Raw genomic sequence first — 18,294 nt, forward strand, 5'->3', positions numbered from 1 at the left:
CCTTTTATTTGGACTTGAGAGCCTGATGTTTTTCTGGAAGGCCCAAAGTCAGCTCTGATTTTTTAAATCATTTTTTTAATTTTTGTCCAGTTACAGTTAACATACAACATTATATTAGTTTCATCTGTACAACCTAGTGGTTAGACATTTTATAACTTACTAAGTGATCATCCTGATAAATCTCGTACTCATCTGACACCATACATAGTCATTAGAATATTATTGACTATATTCCCTATGATGTACTTTACATCCCCATGACTATTCTGTAACTATCAATTTGTACTTCTAAATTTCTTCATATTTTCACCCATCACCCTAATAACCCTCCCATCTGCCAGCCATCAAAATGTTCTCTGTACCTATGAGTCTGTTTCTGTTCTGCTTGTTCATTTATTTTGTTTTTTTTTAGATTCAACTATCGATAGATAGGTATTTATTGCCATTTTCTTGTTCACATTTTTTTATCTTGTTTTTTCTTCTTCCTCTTAAAGAAGACCCTTTAACATTCCATGTGATACTTGTTTGGTGGTGATGAACTCCTTTAGCTTTTTCTTGTCTCAGAAGTTCTTTATCTGTCCTTTGATTCTAAATGATAGCTTTTCTGGGCAGAGTAATCTGGGTTGTAAGTCCTTGCTTTTTCTTTTTATTTTATTATTTTTTAACTAGAGGCCAGGTGCATGAAATTCGTGCAGGGGGGTGTCCCTCAGCCCAGCCTGCACCCTCTCCAATCTTGGACCCCTCAAGGGATGTCCGACTGCCCATTTAGGCCCGATTTCAGTAGGATCGGGCCTAAACGGGCAGTCGGACATCCCTCTCACAATCCAGGACAGCTGGCTCCTAACTGCTCACCTGCCTGCCTTCCTGATTGCCCCTAACCACTTCTGCCTACCAGCCAGATCACCCCCTAACCACTCCCCTGCCAGCCTGATTGATGCCTAACTGCTCCCCTGCCAGCCTGTTTGCCCCTAACTGCCCTCCCCTGCTGGCCTGGTCACCCCTAACTGCCCTCCCCTGAAGGCCTGGTCACCCCTAACTGCCCTCCCCTGAAGGCCTGGTCCCCCCTAAATGCCCTCCCCTACAGGCCTGGTCCCCCCCAACTGCTCTCCCCTGCAGCCCTGGGTCCCCCACAATTGTCCTTCCCTGCAGGCCCAGTCACCCCCAACTTCCCTCCTCTGTCAGCCTGGTCCCCCCCAACTGCCCTCCCTTGCAGGCCTGGTCCCCCCCCAACTGCTCTTTCCTCCTGGCCTGATTGCCCACAACTGCCCTCCCTTGCAGGTCTGGTCCCTCCCAACTGCCCTCCCCTGCTGGCCATCTTGTGTCCACATGGGGGCAGCCATCTTGTGTGTTGGGGTGACAGTCAATTTGCATATCACTCTTTTATTAGATAGGATTTTTTATTGATTTCAGAGAGGAAGGGAAAGGGAGAGAGAGAGAGAGATAGAAACATCAATGATGAGAGAGAATCATTGATTGGCTGCCTCCTGCATGCCCCCTACTGGAGATTGAGCCCGCAACCCAGGCACGTGCCTTTGACCAGAATTGAACCTGGGACCCTTCAGTCTGCAGGCTGATGATCTATCTACTGAGCCAAGATGGTTAGGACAGTCCTTGCTTATTATCACTTTGAATATTTATTGTCAATCCCTCTGGCCTACAAAGTTTCTATTGAGAAATTAGTTGATAGTCTTATGGGAGCTCCTTTGTAAGTAACTACCTGCTTATCTCTTGCTGGTTTTTAAGTTTCTCTTTTTGTTATTACCCTTTTGCATTTAATTATGATGTGGGCCTCTTTGGGTTCATCTTGTTTGGGACTCTGTGCTTTCTGGACTTGTATATCTATTTCCTTCCCCAGGTTAAGGAAGATTTTTTAAAGATAAAACTCAATACTCTCACTAATACATCCTATATAATAGATGTAATTAACATTTCTAAAAGTGGTAAGGTTAATTAAGTAAAGGAGTTAATTAAAATACCAAATAAGTACAGAAATACCATACTAGTAGCACTAAAGAAGATGAAGGGATATAGAAAAATCAAAACATTGAGTGCTGAGGTTTTAAAATATGCACATCCCTATTTTGGCATTCTTCCTTTCATAATATGGAGTTAGTTCCCTCTCCTTGAGAGTGGGCTGGACTTAGCAACTATTTAAAATACAGTAGAAGTCACAGTGTTTCATTTCTGAAACTTGGCTATAAAAAGCTTTGCAGCATTCTCCTTACTATCTAGGCTCACTCTCTTTATGGGAACCCAAAGCCATGTTTTGAAGAAGCTCAAGACCCTGTTGAGAGGTCTACATGGTAAGGAATCAAGGCCTCCTGCCAACAGACAGTACAAACTTGCCAGCCATGTGAATGAACCATCTAGGAATGGAATCCTCCAGTCCCAGTCAAATCTTAAAATGCTGTAGCCCTAGCCAGAATCTTGACTGCAACCTTATGAGAGACTCTGAACCAAAAGCACACAGCAAAGTATACACTGAGTGGCCAGATTATTATGATCTCTGAACACATAATAATCTGGCCACTCAGTATATATATTAGAGGCTCATTGCATGAATTCGTGCATGGGTGGGGTCTGGCCAGCCTGGCCACGGGGAGGGGACATGGGCAGTTGGCTGGCCTGCCTGCTGGTTGAACTCCTGGTTGAGGGGACAATTTGCATATTAGCCTTTTATTATATAGGATATACACTGAGTGGCCAGGTTATTATGCATTCAGAGATCATAATAATCTGGCCACTTAGTGTATATAACACTGAATATGATATACATTGAGATTTTATCATGTGATACTTAACCTAACTCACTGGTGAAAAAACAACCCATATACTCTGTTAATAAGAAGAAAACTTTGATAAGCATAAATGAAGAAACTAACTATAAAAAGCAAATATCAAACAGGAAATTGACTACAAGCATGTCATACATCTTGGCAGAGACTGTTTAGCTGTTCATCAAACCAATTTCTTCCTTTTCCTGGATATACAGTATAAGATATTAGCAATCATATCTCACAATTAGGCAAAAGACAATTTCCAGATTGATTTTCTGTTTCATAGAGGGAAATATAAATTTCTTTCTTGGACATATCTATGATGGTGGGATTAAGAGACCTCCAAATGAATAGTTTCCACATAGATGATGATGATGATGATGATGATGATGAAGAGGAGGAGGAGGAGGAAAGAGGGGTATAGTAGGAGGACAAAGGAAGAGGAGGAGAAGGAGGAAGTAGGGGGTGAAGGAGATTATTTATGATCCTGATAATGGCCCAATTCAGTTATTTGTCAGTCAGTAGTACTTAACATGAACATAGCTCCCAAAGCACTTCTCTAAACCCAGATTCTGCTGTTACAAAGCAACCCACTAAAGATAATGGATCTAATGATGGACTTCAGATAGGACTCTCTCTCATCCTTTGTTTTATTTTTCTTGTTTCACCAGAGTCCTGAAAATCAAACAGTACTAGTATTATCCCTGTTTTCCAGATGAAAAAACTATCGCTCAGATGAGTTGACAAGAGTAAAGGAGCAGACATTCAAACTTCAAGTCATTTGTTTCCTGGTTCTGGGTTCTGAAGCCCTTATTACATCAGGGGTTGTGAAGATTAAGTAAGACACCATACATGAGAAAGAATGCCTGACACATTGGAACCACTCAAATAGGACTTTCTATCTTTGAGTTCCTTACTGGAGACTGCATAATTCCTATGAGAATTATTGAGCACATTGGAAGAATAACTACATTTTCTTTTCTGCACCAAGGCAAATTGTCAGCAGAAGTTTATCTGAATCTCAGTGGGAGCAGTGAGTAGGATGGTTGCGAGTTTTGATAGGTTTAATTTGGTTTTATATTTTGAGAAATGGCTATATTATCCAGCAGACAAATATTGGTATGATTTCTTTATGGAGTTTATTTCTTAAATCTCTTGACCACTAGTTTATTTTATAAAATGATAAATATGAAATAAAATAGGTAGCATAACTTGATTTATTTTGTAAGAAGAGTAATATTCCTTCTAACCTGGAATGCATGAGTTTTTAGTGAAGCAGTCCTAGGTGTCAATCCTTTCTCCACTGTTATTAGTTATTTAACTCTGGCTAGTCATCTAATATTCCTGAGCTTTAGAGTTTCACTTATGAAATGCAGATAATAATACTTGTTTTGCAGGAATGTGAGAGTAACATAAGGTATACATTGAATAATACATAATAAGGATTTAAGGAAGTACTTTCTCTGTGAGCTAAGAGCATTGGTACTGGTTTCTTTTAGTCTCCTAATTCTTATAAAATCCTATCTAATAATAGAGTAACATGTAAATTACCATCACTCTGCTATGCCCACGATTGGGCGGTGGGAGGCTGAGGGGCGGGACTCGGGGTGGCCTATCCGGCCATTGAGAGGCACGGATCCGCTGCCACTGAGGGGGGCTACCCTGCTTTTGAGAGGCGCAGGGGGCGGGATTCCCGCCCCCTGCGCCTCTCAACGGCTGCTGACAGGGCCTGCCGCGGACACCCAGCTGCGCCTCTCAATGGCAGGGTAGCCAGGTGTCCGCAGCAGCCCCCCTCAGCGCCTCTCAACAGCAGGGTAGCCCCCCTCAGCGGCCGCGGACCATCAAAAGTGGGGGAGCTGGGTGCCTGTCTGCTCCGGCACCAGGCCTTTCAGAAGCCTCCGCCGAGCCGGAGGCTTCTGAAAGGCCTGGTGCACCAGCGGACAGGCACCCAGCTCCACCGCGAAAAGCGAAAGCGTGTAGGGGACCCTACACGTGCATGATTCAATCATGCACTGGGCCTCTAGTAATATAATAAAATCATATAGTCATCTTAAGGAAAATCATGATCATTTCCCTACTTAAGTATTTTAATATTTTTTAATTGACTTCAGAGAGAAAGGGAGAAGGAGAGAGAAACATCAATGATGAGAGAGAATCATTGATTGGCTGCCTCCTATACACCCCTTCTGCGCCCTGACTAGGAATTGAACCATGAACTCCTGGGTCATAGGTCGAAGCTCAACCACTGAGCCACCCTATTTAAGTATTTCGAATAAAGTACTACTAAATTGTGCTTTTTCGGGAGAGTTTTTGAAATAATTTTTGCCCTCTGTATAAAAATATTAAAATAATTAAGTGGTCATGAAAGAATATAAGAATTTTTATGTTCATAGATCCAGTGTGCTTTAACAAGACAAAGATCTTCGAAATTATGGCGGTCATTAGTGTCATCTGTCAAACAGTCCTAACCCTCCCATTTCAGGACCTGTGGTGGAACTGAGTTTCCTTGCTTGAGTGGGACTGTGTGACTAGACTTGAGTAACAAGGTGTGTGATGCAGTACTTGTTCCAGACCTTTCAGACTCTATTTTCCCCTCTAGCTTGACAACCAGCAATACTTGAAAAGGTACCTGCATCAGAATAGGTCACTGAGACCTTCCCTGCTGACCTTTAAGGGTCATGCAGCAGAAGACTGGAAATGTAGTTCATTCTGAATGATCACAGGTAGTTAAAAAAAAAGTCTAGAAAAGACATATAAATATATATTTTTAAATTATATTTTATTTCTTTATAGAAGGTAAGACTATTGATCCATTTTTTGTTTTATTTTTTAAAATATATTTTTATTGCCAAAACCGGTTTGGCTCAGTGGATAGAGCGTCGGCCTGTGGACTGAAGGGTCCCGGGTTCGATTCCGGTCGAGGGCATGTACCTTGGTTGCGGGCACATCCCCGGTAGGGGGTGTGCAGGAGGCAGCTGGTCGATGTTTCTCTCTCATCGATGTTTCTAGCTTTCTATCCCTCTCCCTTCCTCTCTGTAAAAAATCAATAAAATATATTTAAAATATATATATATATATATATATATATATATATATATATATATATATATATATATATATATATATTTTTATTGATTTCAGAGAGGAAGGGTGAGGGAGAAAGAGATACACACTGAGGATCGAGCCCGGAATCCAGGCATGGTTCCTGACTGGGAATCAAACCGTGACCTCCTGGTTCATAGGTTGACGCTTAACCACTGAGCCATGCCGGCTGGGCCAATTTTTGTTTTAAATAATTGGAGCAATATTTGGGGCCTCACTTCAAATTATCCCTTTAGAATTCTCAACCTTGACAGCACTTATACATAATAAAGATGCAATTCTACTTAATGATATAGATGATGTATCCTTCAAAGGAAAATGGAGATCAAAATTAGATTAAGAAAAGTTTAAGAGCAGGGGCATAGCTAAATCAATATTTGTTTCTCACCTGAAAGCTTTCTAGATTTTTAGTTAAGTGTTTTTTTAAATATCTATTTATGTATTTTTTCAACATCATGCAATTCTCAGCCTGAGTTCAATACTGAGTAATTTAGAGAAACATAAATAGTTTTGACTATTTCATATAAAGTAAAAAAATATATATAAGGCATAGTTTACATTGTTCAATGATATGTAACAGGAAGAATCTTATACTTGAATCAGGGTTAAATACTGCTTTTATTTTTTTCTAGAAACATAATTTCAATATAATTTAAAAAGATTCAGATTTAAATAAAAGTTAAACACAATACAACATTTTTATAGGTTTATTTTAAAATGATATGACACACTTGGTATTAGCCTATAAGGCATCAAATGCCCATAACCTTAATAACTGCCCTCTTACAATATTAAATAACACATAATCAACATTAATTTTTTTTTGAGGGGGGACCAAGAAAAGTACAATTAAAAGCACAATTAAAACCACAAAGTAACAACTCTCAGTGAGGCAACCTGTCTTCGCTTTCTTGTCTGACATGTGTTCGGAGCCTGGCTAGGAAGTGTGAAGGTGGCAGTGAGGAAATAAGACTGGCTGTTCTGGAGACACAGGGGAATTATAAAAACTTAGATCAAAGGAAAATACTGTCTGCTTCCCATATTTCCCTGAAATAAAATAATAATTCCTGGTAAAATAATTTCTAAATATGCCATACTCTATGAGTCTGAAATTGAGAGGTTAAAAAAATTAGGCAATTGTTTGTGGGTTGCTGAGCACCAAAACAGATCTATATAACTATGGCATCTCATTCTGAGGTTGATTCCAAATTCTTCATTCATGACCCATGAAAGACTTGTCCTAAAAGCCAACATTAAGGCATGCCAAGTTTCCTATAAGAAAATTATTCTAACAACATCTTTGGATATTACAGTTCTATAAAATATTCTCCTGACATACATAGACTTGAGTGTGTCTAAACTTTCACACTAACAAACATAAACCACAAGAACATGCTCAAGTGTTAGCCACGGATTTTTAAAAAATCAATTTTATGTATTTAAAATAACCTCTTACTTTTTACAGTGTCAGTGCAGGAGTCAGGCAAATTATTTCCCAAAGCCTATGCCCATAAAAGTTGGAAAGAGAGAATATTATAGAGTTCTATGAGCCATAAAATGATATAGCTAAAAATGGGCTGAAGGACAATGTGTTAATTCTTATGAACCCTTTCATACTGGGAAAAGCCATTCGAATTCTTCTCATTATAGTCACTCTTTAAGTCCAGTTTTTGGAAAAGTAAAACCCCATTACAGAGAACTGTGAGGACCTTATTCCTTTGTCACGGTGGAATCTAGTTGGTAGTGTTAAACCTTGCTGAATAGGTGAACATTTGGTGAAGGTTGTGAATCTCCTTTGTCAGACCACATTTTTGTCATAGCAGTAATTGCCACAAAGGAATCTAACCTTCAGACTGAAAAACCTTCTCCTAGTACACAGAGGAACATTTTTTATCTAGCTTTAGGTGCTTCATCAAAGTAAGGTTTTGCATGTGCCCGTCACATGTGAAAGATAGTGGTTGAAAAGTTCAAGTCCTCTTGCCTAAAATTTTTGCCTGTTACAGAGAAATAACAAAATGTACAGTCACTTGGGTTCAGACCCTTAATTCCCGATGTTCAATGGGTATAATGCTCACTCACTCATTTATTCTTATGCCTGGAGGCAAAGGTAAGGCACACATGAATTTGGAAGGGCAGTCTCTTTGTCTAAATTTGCACCTTGAAGGACTTGTTCCAGCACTGGGCCACCCCAGTCCCTAAAACAAGTAAGTCTGAGAGGAATGGACTCAGATATTTTAAGCAGAGAGCACAGCATGTGATACTGATTGATATCAAGGCAGTATCTTGTTAGTACAGGATCAAGAGGCAGAGTAGTCGTGGGTAAGAGCACCACAGTCACCAAGCACTGCATGGTTCCAAGCAGTCCCGTACTCCTCTAACTTGTAAGTCAGCTAGGACCTGGGGAGCCTGGAGAAAGGACATTCTTTTCAGGAGGAACCAGTACATGGTGCAGTACATGGTCTGCTTCAGGCGCTCCAAATGGCGGGAAAGGACATACAACATCGCTAGGAAAACACTTCAGCTCTGCCACTGACAGTTTGAGGTCCCCTAAAAAGGAGCAGTTTATGAAAGTCTTGAAGAGAATTAAACTGTCCGTTAGTAGCATGGAGAAATGGAGAAAGGCGGCTTTCTTCCTGGTACTCACCCTTTTGGGCTGCATTATTGAACAATGAGCTGCCTTCCCTTCCGATTAGGAAGGTGACTCTGAATTCGGCTTTCTGAAACCTGACACATAAATTAAAGGCCTAAACTACGGACCTTTGAAAAAAGTTTTGTTTTCCAGGCTGGCAATAAAAACTCTCATAGGAACAACCAGCACCATGTTGAAGAGAGAGGTGTAAGGCAATAAATCTCCAAGAAGGACTCAGGACCAACACCACAGCTATGGTCTACTCAGTGCCTCTATCAGTTATCACCTGATCTTGACAAAGTACTTCTAAGTAAATATTTAGAGCCCCCCAAAGCCCTCTTCATCAGATTGGAAACATGTCTAAACTTCAGGGGTTTTAGTTGCCTGTGCCACCATCACTTTCAATTCAAGTAATCTTCCTTGGGTCCTTTTGGTGTAATGGCCTGTCCTCCTGTGATTTAGAACCTTAAAAATGGGCCCTATAAATGAACATATTTAAATAATGTTGAAATAAGCATTTACTTATTACATTTCAATTTTAAAATAAAAAAAATTCTGACTTGTTATATTTTCCCCCTTCTGAATATTTTCTTGTCCTAATCTCTCTCTCTCTCTCTCTCTCTCTCTCTCTCTCTCTCTCTTTCTCTCTCTCTCTCTCCACACACACCACATATCTTTTAGGTCACTTCAGAATTATATATCATTTGGTAGCACTGCAAGATTTATGAAATGCTTCCAAATGAAAAGCTAAAAAGCTTTAGTGTTTTTCTCCTTTATTATCAGTTTTACAGAATTGAAAAAACTTCCTAACACTCGATTCTTAAATTTGTTCTAAAATAAGCTGAAAATCAGGCCACACAATTAATTCAATTTAGTCTGTGATTTGCCTAAATGAATCTTGCTCATCAATAAATAAAAACAAAACTCAGCTGATCCCACTTAGCTTCTATGAATAAACATGTATTTTCAAAATGTATTTAAAACAAACACAAACAGCTCATACCTACTCACTCAGCCGAGCAGATCATTCCCTGACTGCCTCGACATCGTTCAAGGAGAGCCCTCAAGCAGGCGGAAACCTGACAACTTATAAACCTTTAGAACATGCAACTTATACCACTGGTAAGCTGGCCTCAACACAAACCACAAAATGACATGAGATTCACAGTAAAACAAAATGTTTGTTCAAAAAGCACAAAGAACCGGCTGTACAAAACATAAATCATGTACAGCTTGTCCCAATTCTTTCTGAATCAGTAATAGTCTGTTCTATAGGGTAATTGATCTCTCTCTAACTTCCTCCGATGTTCATATATTTCTTGTTGTTTTTTTGCCTAACAGTTTTTTCACATACCCATCCTCTCTGTTTTTTACTGTCCTCTGATCTTCCCTTTTGTGTTTCCCCTTAACCCTTAGTCACACACTGCATACTTACCAAATCCATTTGACACCCAACAGCTCACTCACATAGAAATCCTGACTCACACACTCTGCCAGCCAAAGTCACCCACGTATTCCACAGTCCTCAACAACAAAAAACTGCAGACATTAGGAGGCTTTACAATCTGCAAAGAAATCACTTTCTTACTTCCCCATGCCGGCCCTCCCACCCCAACCCCCAGCTCCGGTCCTCTTTCAGAATGACCCCACTGAAAATGGTAACACAGTAATGGAAGCCACAACAAATCCTCCAGCGTGAGGTTGGAAACACCTCAAGGAATAATTGCAAAAATTCAAGATCTTTCTGAGGCTGCACTTCCTGAACCACTACCAGAGGGAAGATGGTGTGTTAGGGTGTATACTGGGTGTTTTGCCACATTGCCCATCATGCCTCTCATAGGAGCTTCCTGAGGCCAGAGCTCAGTCACTGAGGGCTTGGATATAAGAACTCAGAATGATGCCTAGACCATTGTGATGAGGGGTACAGTTCCCATTGACTCTCTCTCCATTTTAATTTTTTGTCTATGGGCTTAAGGACTGCGGCCATCCTGGGGCAATGTCTCATTGCATGGCCTAGAGCCAGTGATACATGCTTGTAGGCACAGTCCCCAAGTCCAGCTACAATTGTATTGGAAGTTTTCTCCAAACAACAAAACATCCCCTGGGCATGTGCCTGAGCCAATCATGACTCAAACCCGCCTAGATGTTTGCATGTCTGGAAATATTTTTAAAATGTCTTACGAATTGCCTCTCTGATGTGAGAGCCAGGAAAGACTTCAAGAGCGTGGGTAACCAGTATCATAGCTAATCCACAGACAAAATATGAAATTTATATCAGCCACTAATTTTATTCCATCTAGAGAATGGGCATGCGACACTGGCTAATATCTGGCATTACCATTATGGGTTAAATTCAGATTGGTCTCATAATGATTTATATAATTTCCTTTTACTAGAGAGTGTATTCTAATGACTTAATTACCACTTCTGAGTACAGGGGTAATTTTAAATATATGCAATTTATAGTTTTAAAAAAATAACCAACAATCCTCACTTTTTGAAACATTCAAACTCAAAAAACCCTATATTTTAGTGTATAGCCAAATTATAGGAAGAAAAACATATCAAAAAAATGAGTAAGAAATTTTAAGAATCCTATGTAATAAAAGCATAATATGCTGTGTCTCAACCAGTCACTATGATGCCCACTGACCACCAGGGGGTAGAAGCTCTGATCGGTACGTTAGCTTGCTGCTGGGGTCCAGCTGATTGGGACTGGGCGAGAGATCCCAACACACCCTGGAGCCCTCCCACCAGGCCCCCATCGGCCCAGATCAGTTCAGGCCAGCCAATCTCCTACAGTCCCTCCCCAGCCAGCCCCCATTAGCCCCAATTGGGACTGGGCAAGATGGCCCAATTGGCCCCAATCACTGGCCAGGCAGAGGGACCCCACCCATGCACGAATTTGTGCACCAGGCCTCTAGTTAAATATAAACCTTATTATGTGATTAGTGCTTAAGCTCTTTTTGACAAAATTGATGTCTATAATTGATCTGTGTATGGGAACTCCTAGTGTCCAAAGAATAATATCCTATATCTTATCAAAGAAATCATTTGTACACTGGGCCGTTGAAATATTTTGCTAGAGAAGTAGAAGTTGATGGCCATTACAGATTAATTCATCTCAGCTCTTTAGAAGGACAGGTGTAGCTGGGTGTGGTTTCTTAATGCAACTTACATGGCTTTTCTTCTAAATAAAAAATACGTGGAGAACAAAAACACTCACAGGCTGTTGGTTTGGGAAATAGATTTTTCTTGCCAGGCAAACAAACTGCACTGTTAATTTTAAGAAATGGGGTTTGTTTTTGTTTGTGGTTTTGTGTGTGTGTGTGTGTGTGTGTGTGTGTGTGTGTGTGTGTGTGTGTGATTTCATATAAAAAAATGCCAAGGCAGACTCTCAAGTTCACAACCAGAGTTAACTCTGTACAGCCAGAGCATCTTCCTCTACCAAGGACAGCTCCAAGGCGTTGTCATGACTGCTGGTTTTCATCCTGAAGCTGAAAGAACCGTAGAGTTTTGCAGATTCTTTGGAAGAGGCAAACCTGTTGCGACGGTACAGCTCCCCCTTCCACATAGACATCATTAGCAAACAGGACAGAACGACGCCCCCAAGAGTAAGCAGGCAGAGCCCAGCAATCACACAGCGGTCCAGATGCGCCCCCAGCCTGGCACTCTCCTTCTCCAGGCGCTCCATCTCCCGGGCTGCCACGCTGTTGGGATCCACAGTCACTTCCCGTGGGACGATGTAAGAGATGATCACCAGCAAGATGCCAGTGACCAAGAACAGGATGGCGCTGATGAAACCATAGTCTACGGACTTCCCTGAAGACGTGGCTTCCGAACTTGTGTCCTCTTCATCATCGGATATCAAGGATATGGCAGCTTCGTGGGACCACTCGTTGGGATTTCCCCAGCCAAGGTCTCCCTGGTGATGACTCCCTTTTGCTGAAGGGGAGCTCCGGTCCCTCTGCTCCAAGTTAACATTCTCGTCCACGCAGGTAAAAGAAGTTTCTAGTTCCTGGCTGCAGCAATTGCAGACCGTCCGTTCTGCTATTTGGTGATTCTCTGAGCTGAGAGGGCCTGGCGGGAAGGAATTTGGCTGGAGCACACTGTCTTGCAGAGAGGGGGAGGGGGAGGCTGGAGAAGGACCAAGTTGCGAGCCTTCCACCTCGGCTGCTCTTGGCGTGGATGTGCAGTGTCTCTGGCAGCAGAGAGCAGCTTTGGTGGCTGCCGCATCTGCCTGGTCAGCTGGAGGCCCTCCTGAGCCCCAGTCCGCAGCATCACACCAGGCTGCCTGGCCGCTCTTCCTAGCAAGATGGTGGGGCTCCATTGGAACTACTCGGACATCCCCCAGCAGCTTCCAGAAATTCCACCAATAGCAGCACAGAGGAGAACCCAACTAAGGCGGCACCACCAGTGCTTCGGAGGCCCCCATGTCCTTGGCAGCCACAGTGTGGACACTTCAACCCCAGGTCCTGCTGAAAGGGGTGAGGGGAAGAAGAGGATATCTAGTAGCTAGGAAGTGTGAAAAGGGCAAGCCCTCTGATTTATCACAGGGCTTAACACTAGGAATCTCAGGTCAGGGAAGAAAAGGAGCAGGGAGGAAGTAGCAGTGTCTCTGAAGAAGGCATTGCCATCACCGGGCCAAATTTATCCAAGGATTCACACATTTCTGTGACAGGATCCCTCAATGAGAAGGCAGGCTTCCTGTACAGGGACACAAATGAGAAAGGCAGGGACCTTTTTTAGCAGAACTGCTGATTTTCTGGAGAACCTGGGAAGCACAGAATTCTCAACATTTCCGTTAAATTATAAGCGTTTACCCTCTCTTTAATTCAGAGCAGATTCTAACACGGATGAGCTTTAGCACATCACCATGGGTGAACGCATATGTCACTATCCGTTGGGCTCTGCTGGAGCTGGGGCTCAGCGTTTTGACTGTGGGGGTGAAAGATGGCAGGCTTACTTAGCCACCTCTCCTAACCTTGCACTGCGTGCACCCAATGACCCTGGTCACACAGCCCTGTATCTACAAGACCCCAAGCTTGTTCACTGCGCTTCCCTTCTTAACTCATCCCCTTGCTGCTACACAAGGGCAGCAGGTTATGGATCTGGAAGTGTGTAGACAACATGCCTCATGGTGCAATGCCTGCAAATACTATATGCCAACCCACTCCTACACACACACACACACACACACACACACACACACACACACACCTCTGCCTGCTCCAGGTATAGGTTGACTACTCCTGCTCACTAACTCTGCATGGGTCTGAGTTCCTCTCCCTCTGCACGCGTTGCTAACACAAGTGCACAGGATCTTGACCAGAAGTTTTACAAACCCAATCTAGAAGTAAACTGACAATAAAAGACAAATTATAAACCCACAGAGTCAGGGTTCGGTTGAGGCAAATAGGTGAGAAGCAATTTCCAAGGGTACCTCTGGAACTCTGTATCCATATCACTCCACCCCCAGCGCAGCAAAGGACCTTCCCGGGATAGAACTCTTGTTAAGTTAAGCAGAAAACCATTTGCCCATCTTTCTCTGCCCGTGACATCTTCCTGAGGAATAAAAACTCACTTTCTAAAGTACAGAGGTTTCAAAGAAAATAAAGCCCCCAAGTCCAGGGTAGTAATGAATTGATTTAACCCATGGCTTAGGGGTTTATTATGATTCAAAATCCACAGCTCCACAAGCCGATAAGCCACACAGGTAAGGCTCACCTAAGGTCAACCCACAACTCACTTAAAATATAGGAGAGGGAATCCACACGTTTTCTGCTATACATGAGCTTTTTTTTAAAACCCAATTTTCTTCTATTTTTGGAGTTTCTCTGCAGCTAAAACAAAACAGAAATACACCAAGTGCAGGAAAATCACAACTGAACCAGGGCTTTCCCTGAGCGAGTGGACAGATCCCTACTGCAGGATCCCTCAGTGAAGGAAGGGATGGTCAGGAGTTTGATTACTGAAAGGAGAAATCATCCCGCAGGTCGCTCAGACATTAGGCGCCCGGATGAACCTTTGGCACAATGAACTCATCGCACTGGACTCCTCGGGATAAAATCGGCAAAGTCCCTTCGGGGGCTTCCAATTTATAACAAAGAGGGAGAGAAATCTCCACTGGATTCCCTGGTGCTACGTCTATCTTCTCTTCAAAGGAGACTCCTCTGGTTCCCAGGGCGATCTACTAGCCTTACAGTGGATTTCCTTTGCAGCTCCTTGATCCGGGGTTTCCATCCTCGACGGAGAAGAGATAATCCCAGGAGACCTGCTAAAGGCTCTTTCCAGCCCTCCTTTCCCTTTCTTCTCTCCGGTTTAAGGGCGCGATTGATAATACTGCACCTCAAAGCAAGGAGACAGCAATCTTCCTCGTCTGTCGCCATCCATTAAAGCATGAATGTCTGCGCTGGAACTAACTGACACGGGCGAGGCTGGTCTGGGGAGGGCGACCTCGGCATGCGTCCTGGGAGCGCTGTGCAGGGACCGCGCGCGCGCCCCGCAAGCACTGGGCAGCGGTCCCCCCAGGAATCAATCCATTCATTCCGGGTGAACTCCGCGCCCTCGGGAGGGAAGCACCCGGACTCGGGCTGCGTTCGCTCGCCGAGTACCCTGAGGCTGCTGGCAGGCACCTTGGGCGGAAAGTGGGGACGCTCTCCCCTGCTCCGCCCGGCTCCCGGGGTCTCTCCCTCGCTCCAGTGCCTCCTCCTCTCTGCTCTCCGCCACTCACCTGCTTGGGCCACCCAGTGCGCCTGCAGAACCACGCCAGTCTCTGCGGGTTTCTCGGGAAAGTCCGCGATCACCGCCGTGGCACTTGTAGCCACCGCACGCCGTGGAGCTCCTCGCGGTGGGCTGCGCCCGTGGTGCCAGAGGGGCGGGGCGGGGCGGGGCTGGGCTGGGCGGGGCGCTCCCTCTAGCGGAGCATCCCGGGAGATGTAGTCCGGGGGCGGCGGTGGGGCCGCCTGTCTCCCTCCCTCAGGTCTGTTCTCTCTCCCACCTCCTGGCTTCTGCCTTCCCTATACCTCCACACTCCTGCCTCCTAAGCTCAAGGTGGGGTCCCCCAGCCTCAGGTGTAGCCACAGGATTATGGGGGAAGGAGTGTACATTTAGTTCCTACCAAAATATATGCATGTTTTGTCTTATTTAATAGAAAACATCTTCTAATTGGACTTTATTAATCCTTTTACAGATGAGGAGAGAGGCTTAGAGGAATTAAATGCCTCAACCAAGGTTTCAAAGACAATAAGTTGTTGCTAATAAATTGTATCCAGGAACCTGTTTCTAACGTCATTACCTTGGCCACAAAATCAGGGAAAATGTGGCTTTGGAGGATAAGAGATTGTCCTGTTCACCTACGCATCCCCTGGGCAGAGTGTCTGGTATCTGTTGAATTATGAACAATAATGGTACAAAGTAACAATGAACATAAATAGCACATTGCCAGACTCTCCTCATCACTTTAGAGACAGGTACTTGGCTTTTCGAAAGTTGGCTTAATGCCACCTCGACTTGTAATCCGAAGAGGATTTTGACTTTCATGAAAAAAAATCGAAAAGCCAGAATAGTGGTCGGCATTTGTTTGCAGCAAGCTGTTATAGAGCAGTATGCTCTGGTGAATGAAACAACACGGTACATATACTATTTCTACTCTATGTAGGCTGTGTATTTATCACATCATTCCTTTTACTATGTTGGTGTTATTTTAGGTTTTAGGTTTTGTTTGGTATGATTTAGTAGGTTATTTTTGAGATCTGGGAATGCTCAAAAAATGTTCCCCATGTACCTTAATGGTAATTACTTCTTCACTTCAGGCCATTTCAGCTTACAGAAGGTTTCATAGGAACTTTCTACTTTTGGATAAGAAGGGTGGGGAACCTGCACATTAACTCATTTAATGCTCACAATTAATTTTTAAAGTCCTGTGAAGATCTGTTTTACAGAAGAGAAAACTGAGTAGCCCAAAGTCATACAGCTAGTACTCAGCAGAGGTGGGGCATGGACCACCACAGCTGCTAAGTCTTAGGCAAACTGAATGAATAGAGGGAGGACCAGAAGGTAAGAAGATAAAGGGTTAGAAACAAAGGAAATCTGGAGGTTGCAGCTACTGAGTTGTGACTCCCAGATGAGGACAAAGGAACTCCTTGGGGTCATTAACCTCTTTCTAACCAGAGTGGACTGCAGCCGCCAAAGGAAACGTGTGGTTTGTGGATCATCTCCAAGTTCTCAGCATCTCCTTTGGGGTGATTCTAGGGTTATTGATTGCTTTCATCCAAAGGGAGCAACAGAAGGGTTATAATATTTATAGCATTTTGCTATTTGTGCGTGGCTCATAGAAATTCTGTGGTTGCTTGTTTTCAAGTGATACATCAGTCTCCTATAATGACGATTTTGTTGGTTTCCTTTTATATTAATAGAACCCATAGTCTCATAGTTCCAGGGACTTCCCAATCCATCCCCTTAGAAGTCTTTTTCCCCTGCGGCTCTCTTTTAGCAAGTTAGGCCCATGTGCTTTGTAAATATGACATGCGTATTATGGTTTCTTTGCTCATTACCCTGTTCTTCAGTGAGAATATCCTCCCTCCATTTCCCTGTTCTCTCCACCATTCAAGGAGGATCTCATCCAGCCACATTTACAGAGACTCAGTCTGTTCTTAGGACTGTATATTTAAAAGGGAGCCCAAGGACACCATAGGGTGTCTGGAAGAGAGCAGGTAAAAAGTTAAAGAAATCTGAACTCTCATTGGACAAGGCGATGCTGAAGGAACTTGGGATATTTAGCCAGAGGAGCAGACCTAGAGGAAAGGAAAAACTATCTTTAAATAATTTGAAGTTTGTAAAATAGACAGAAATTCTATATTATGATTAAAAGCAGCCAGCCGGTGTGGCTCAGCGGTTGAGCGTCGACCCATGAACTCATGGTTGGATTCCCAGTGAGCGGGCTGGATTCCCAGTAGGGGCAGCTGATTGGTGATTCTCTCTTTTATCCTTGCTGTTTCTATCTCTTTTTCCCTCTTCCTTCCTCTTTCTGAAAAGAAAAAAAGAGGGTAAAAGCAGAAACCATAACAATAATAGTATTTTATTAGTCCTAATTGTTATCATCTTTCTTATACCAACTCTAAGGCATCCAGTATTACTGTACCCATTTTATAGTGTAAAAATCGAGGTTTAAAATGCTGACATCTCTTTCCCAAAGTATGAGAACTAATAACTAACAGAGCCAAGATTCTAACTTGGGTCTATCTGATTCCAGAACCTGGATCTCTTCACTACCACACTATACAGTGCAATGCTTTACAATCTATTAATAGGTGATAATAGTTAATGCACTGGAATAAACACAGGAGGTTTCTCCTGGTCACAGTTCTGATGCTGTGGCTACGTCAGGCCTGGCAGTACAGCTTGGAGGGCAAAGGAATAAATAAGCCAGCAAATCTGTGATACACGGTGGCCCCTGAGAATGACCAACACAGGGAAGGTCTGGATAGCACTGTCAGATTTAATAAGGAGGCTAATTTGGGGCTGAGCATAAGGAAAAAGTCCAAGTTCTCTCTCTAAGAACTTGAAATAAGATGTCTTATGACAGTGAATTCTGTATTACTGGAGAGGAAAAAAAAAATAAAGAAGAGCTATTTATTAGTGATGTCGTAGGAGGGAGTCATCTTGGATTAGAGGACCTTTGTAGTTTCCCTGCTGTTGCATCTCTTTCATGAAGCCCTTGTCCTCCAAGCCAGTCCCCAAAGATTCTGCCTCTGATGGACTTTGCTAGGACTCGTCGGCACTGAT

General features: G+C 43.1%; 2 protein-coding genes across 3 annotated transcripts in view; one reads left to right on the top strand and one right to left on the bottom strand.

Moving 5' to 3' along the window:
• Nucleotides 1-18,294, top strand: part of EMC2 (ER membrane protein complex subunit 2) — a 359,544-nt gene that overhangs the window by 273,599 nt on the left and 67,651 nt on the right. The gene's annotated exons all lie outside the window — the stretch shown is intronic.
• TMEM74 (transmembrane protein 74) lies at nt 11,904-12,935 on the bottom strand. Its single transcript, XM_079796685.1, has one exon. It carries the CDS (start codon nt 12,836-12,838, stop codon nt 11,924-11,926), a length of 915 nt encoding a protein of 304 aa, XP_079652811.1. The 5' UTR covers nt 12,839-12,935; the 3' UTR covers nt 11,904-11,923.

Source organism: Cnephaeus nilssonii (assembly GCF_951640355.1).
Source record: "Cnephaeus nilssonii genome assembly, chromosome: 18".
NCBI classification, from domain to species: Eukaryota; Metazoa; Chordata; class Mammalia; order Chiroptera; family Vespertilionidae; genus Cnephaeus; species Cnephaeus nilssonii.

Bases quoted from the DNA above. Each gene is read 5' to 3' on its own strand.
- TMEM74 (XM_079796685.1), bottom strand. From the start codon at position 12,838: ATGGAGCCCCACCATCTTGCTAGGAAGAGCGGCCAGGCAGCCTGGTGT.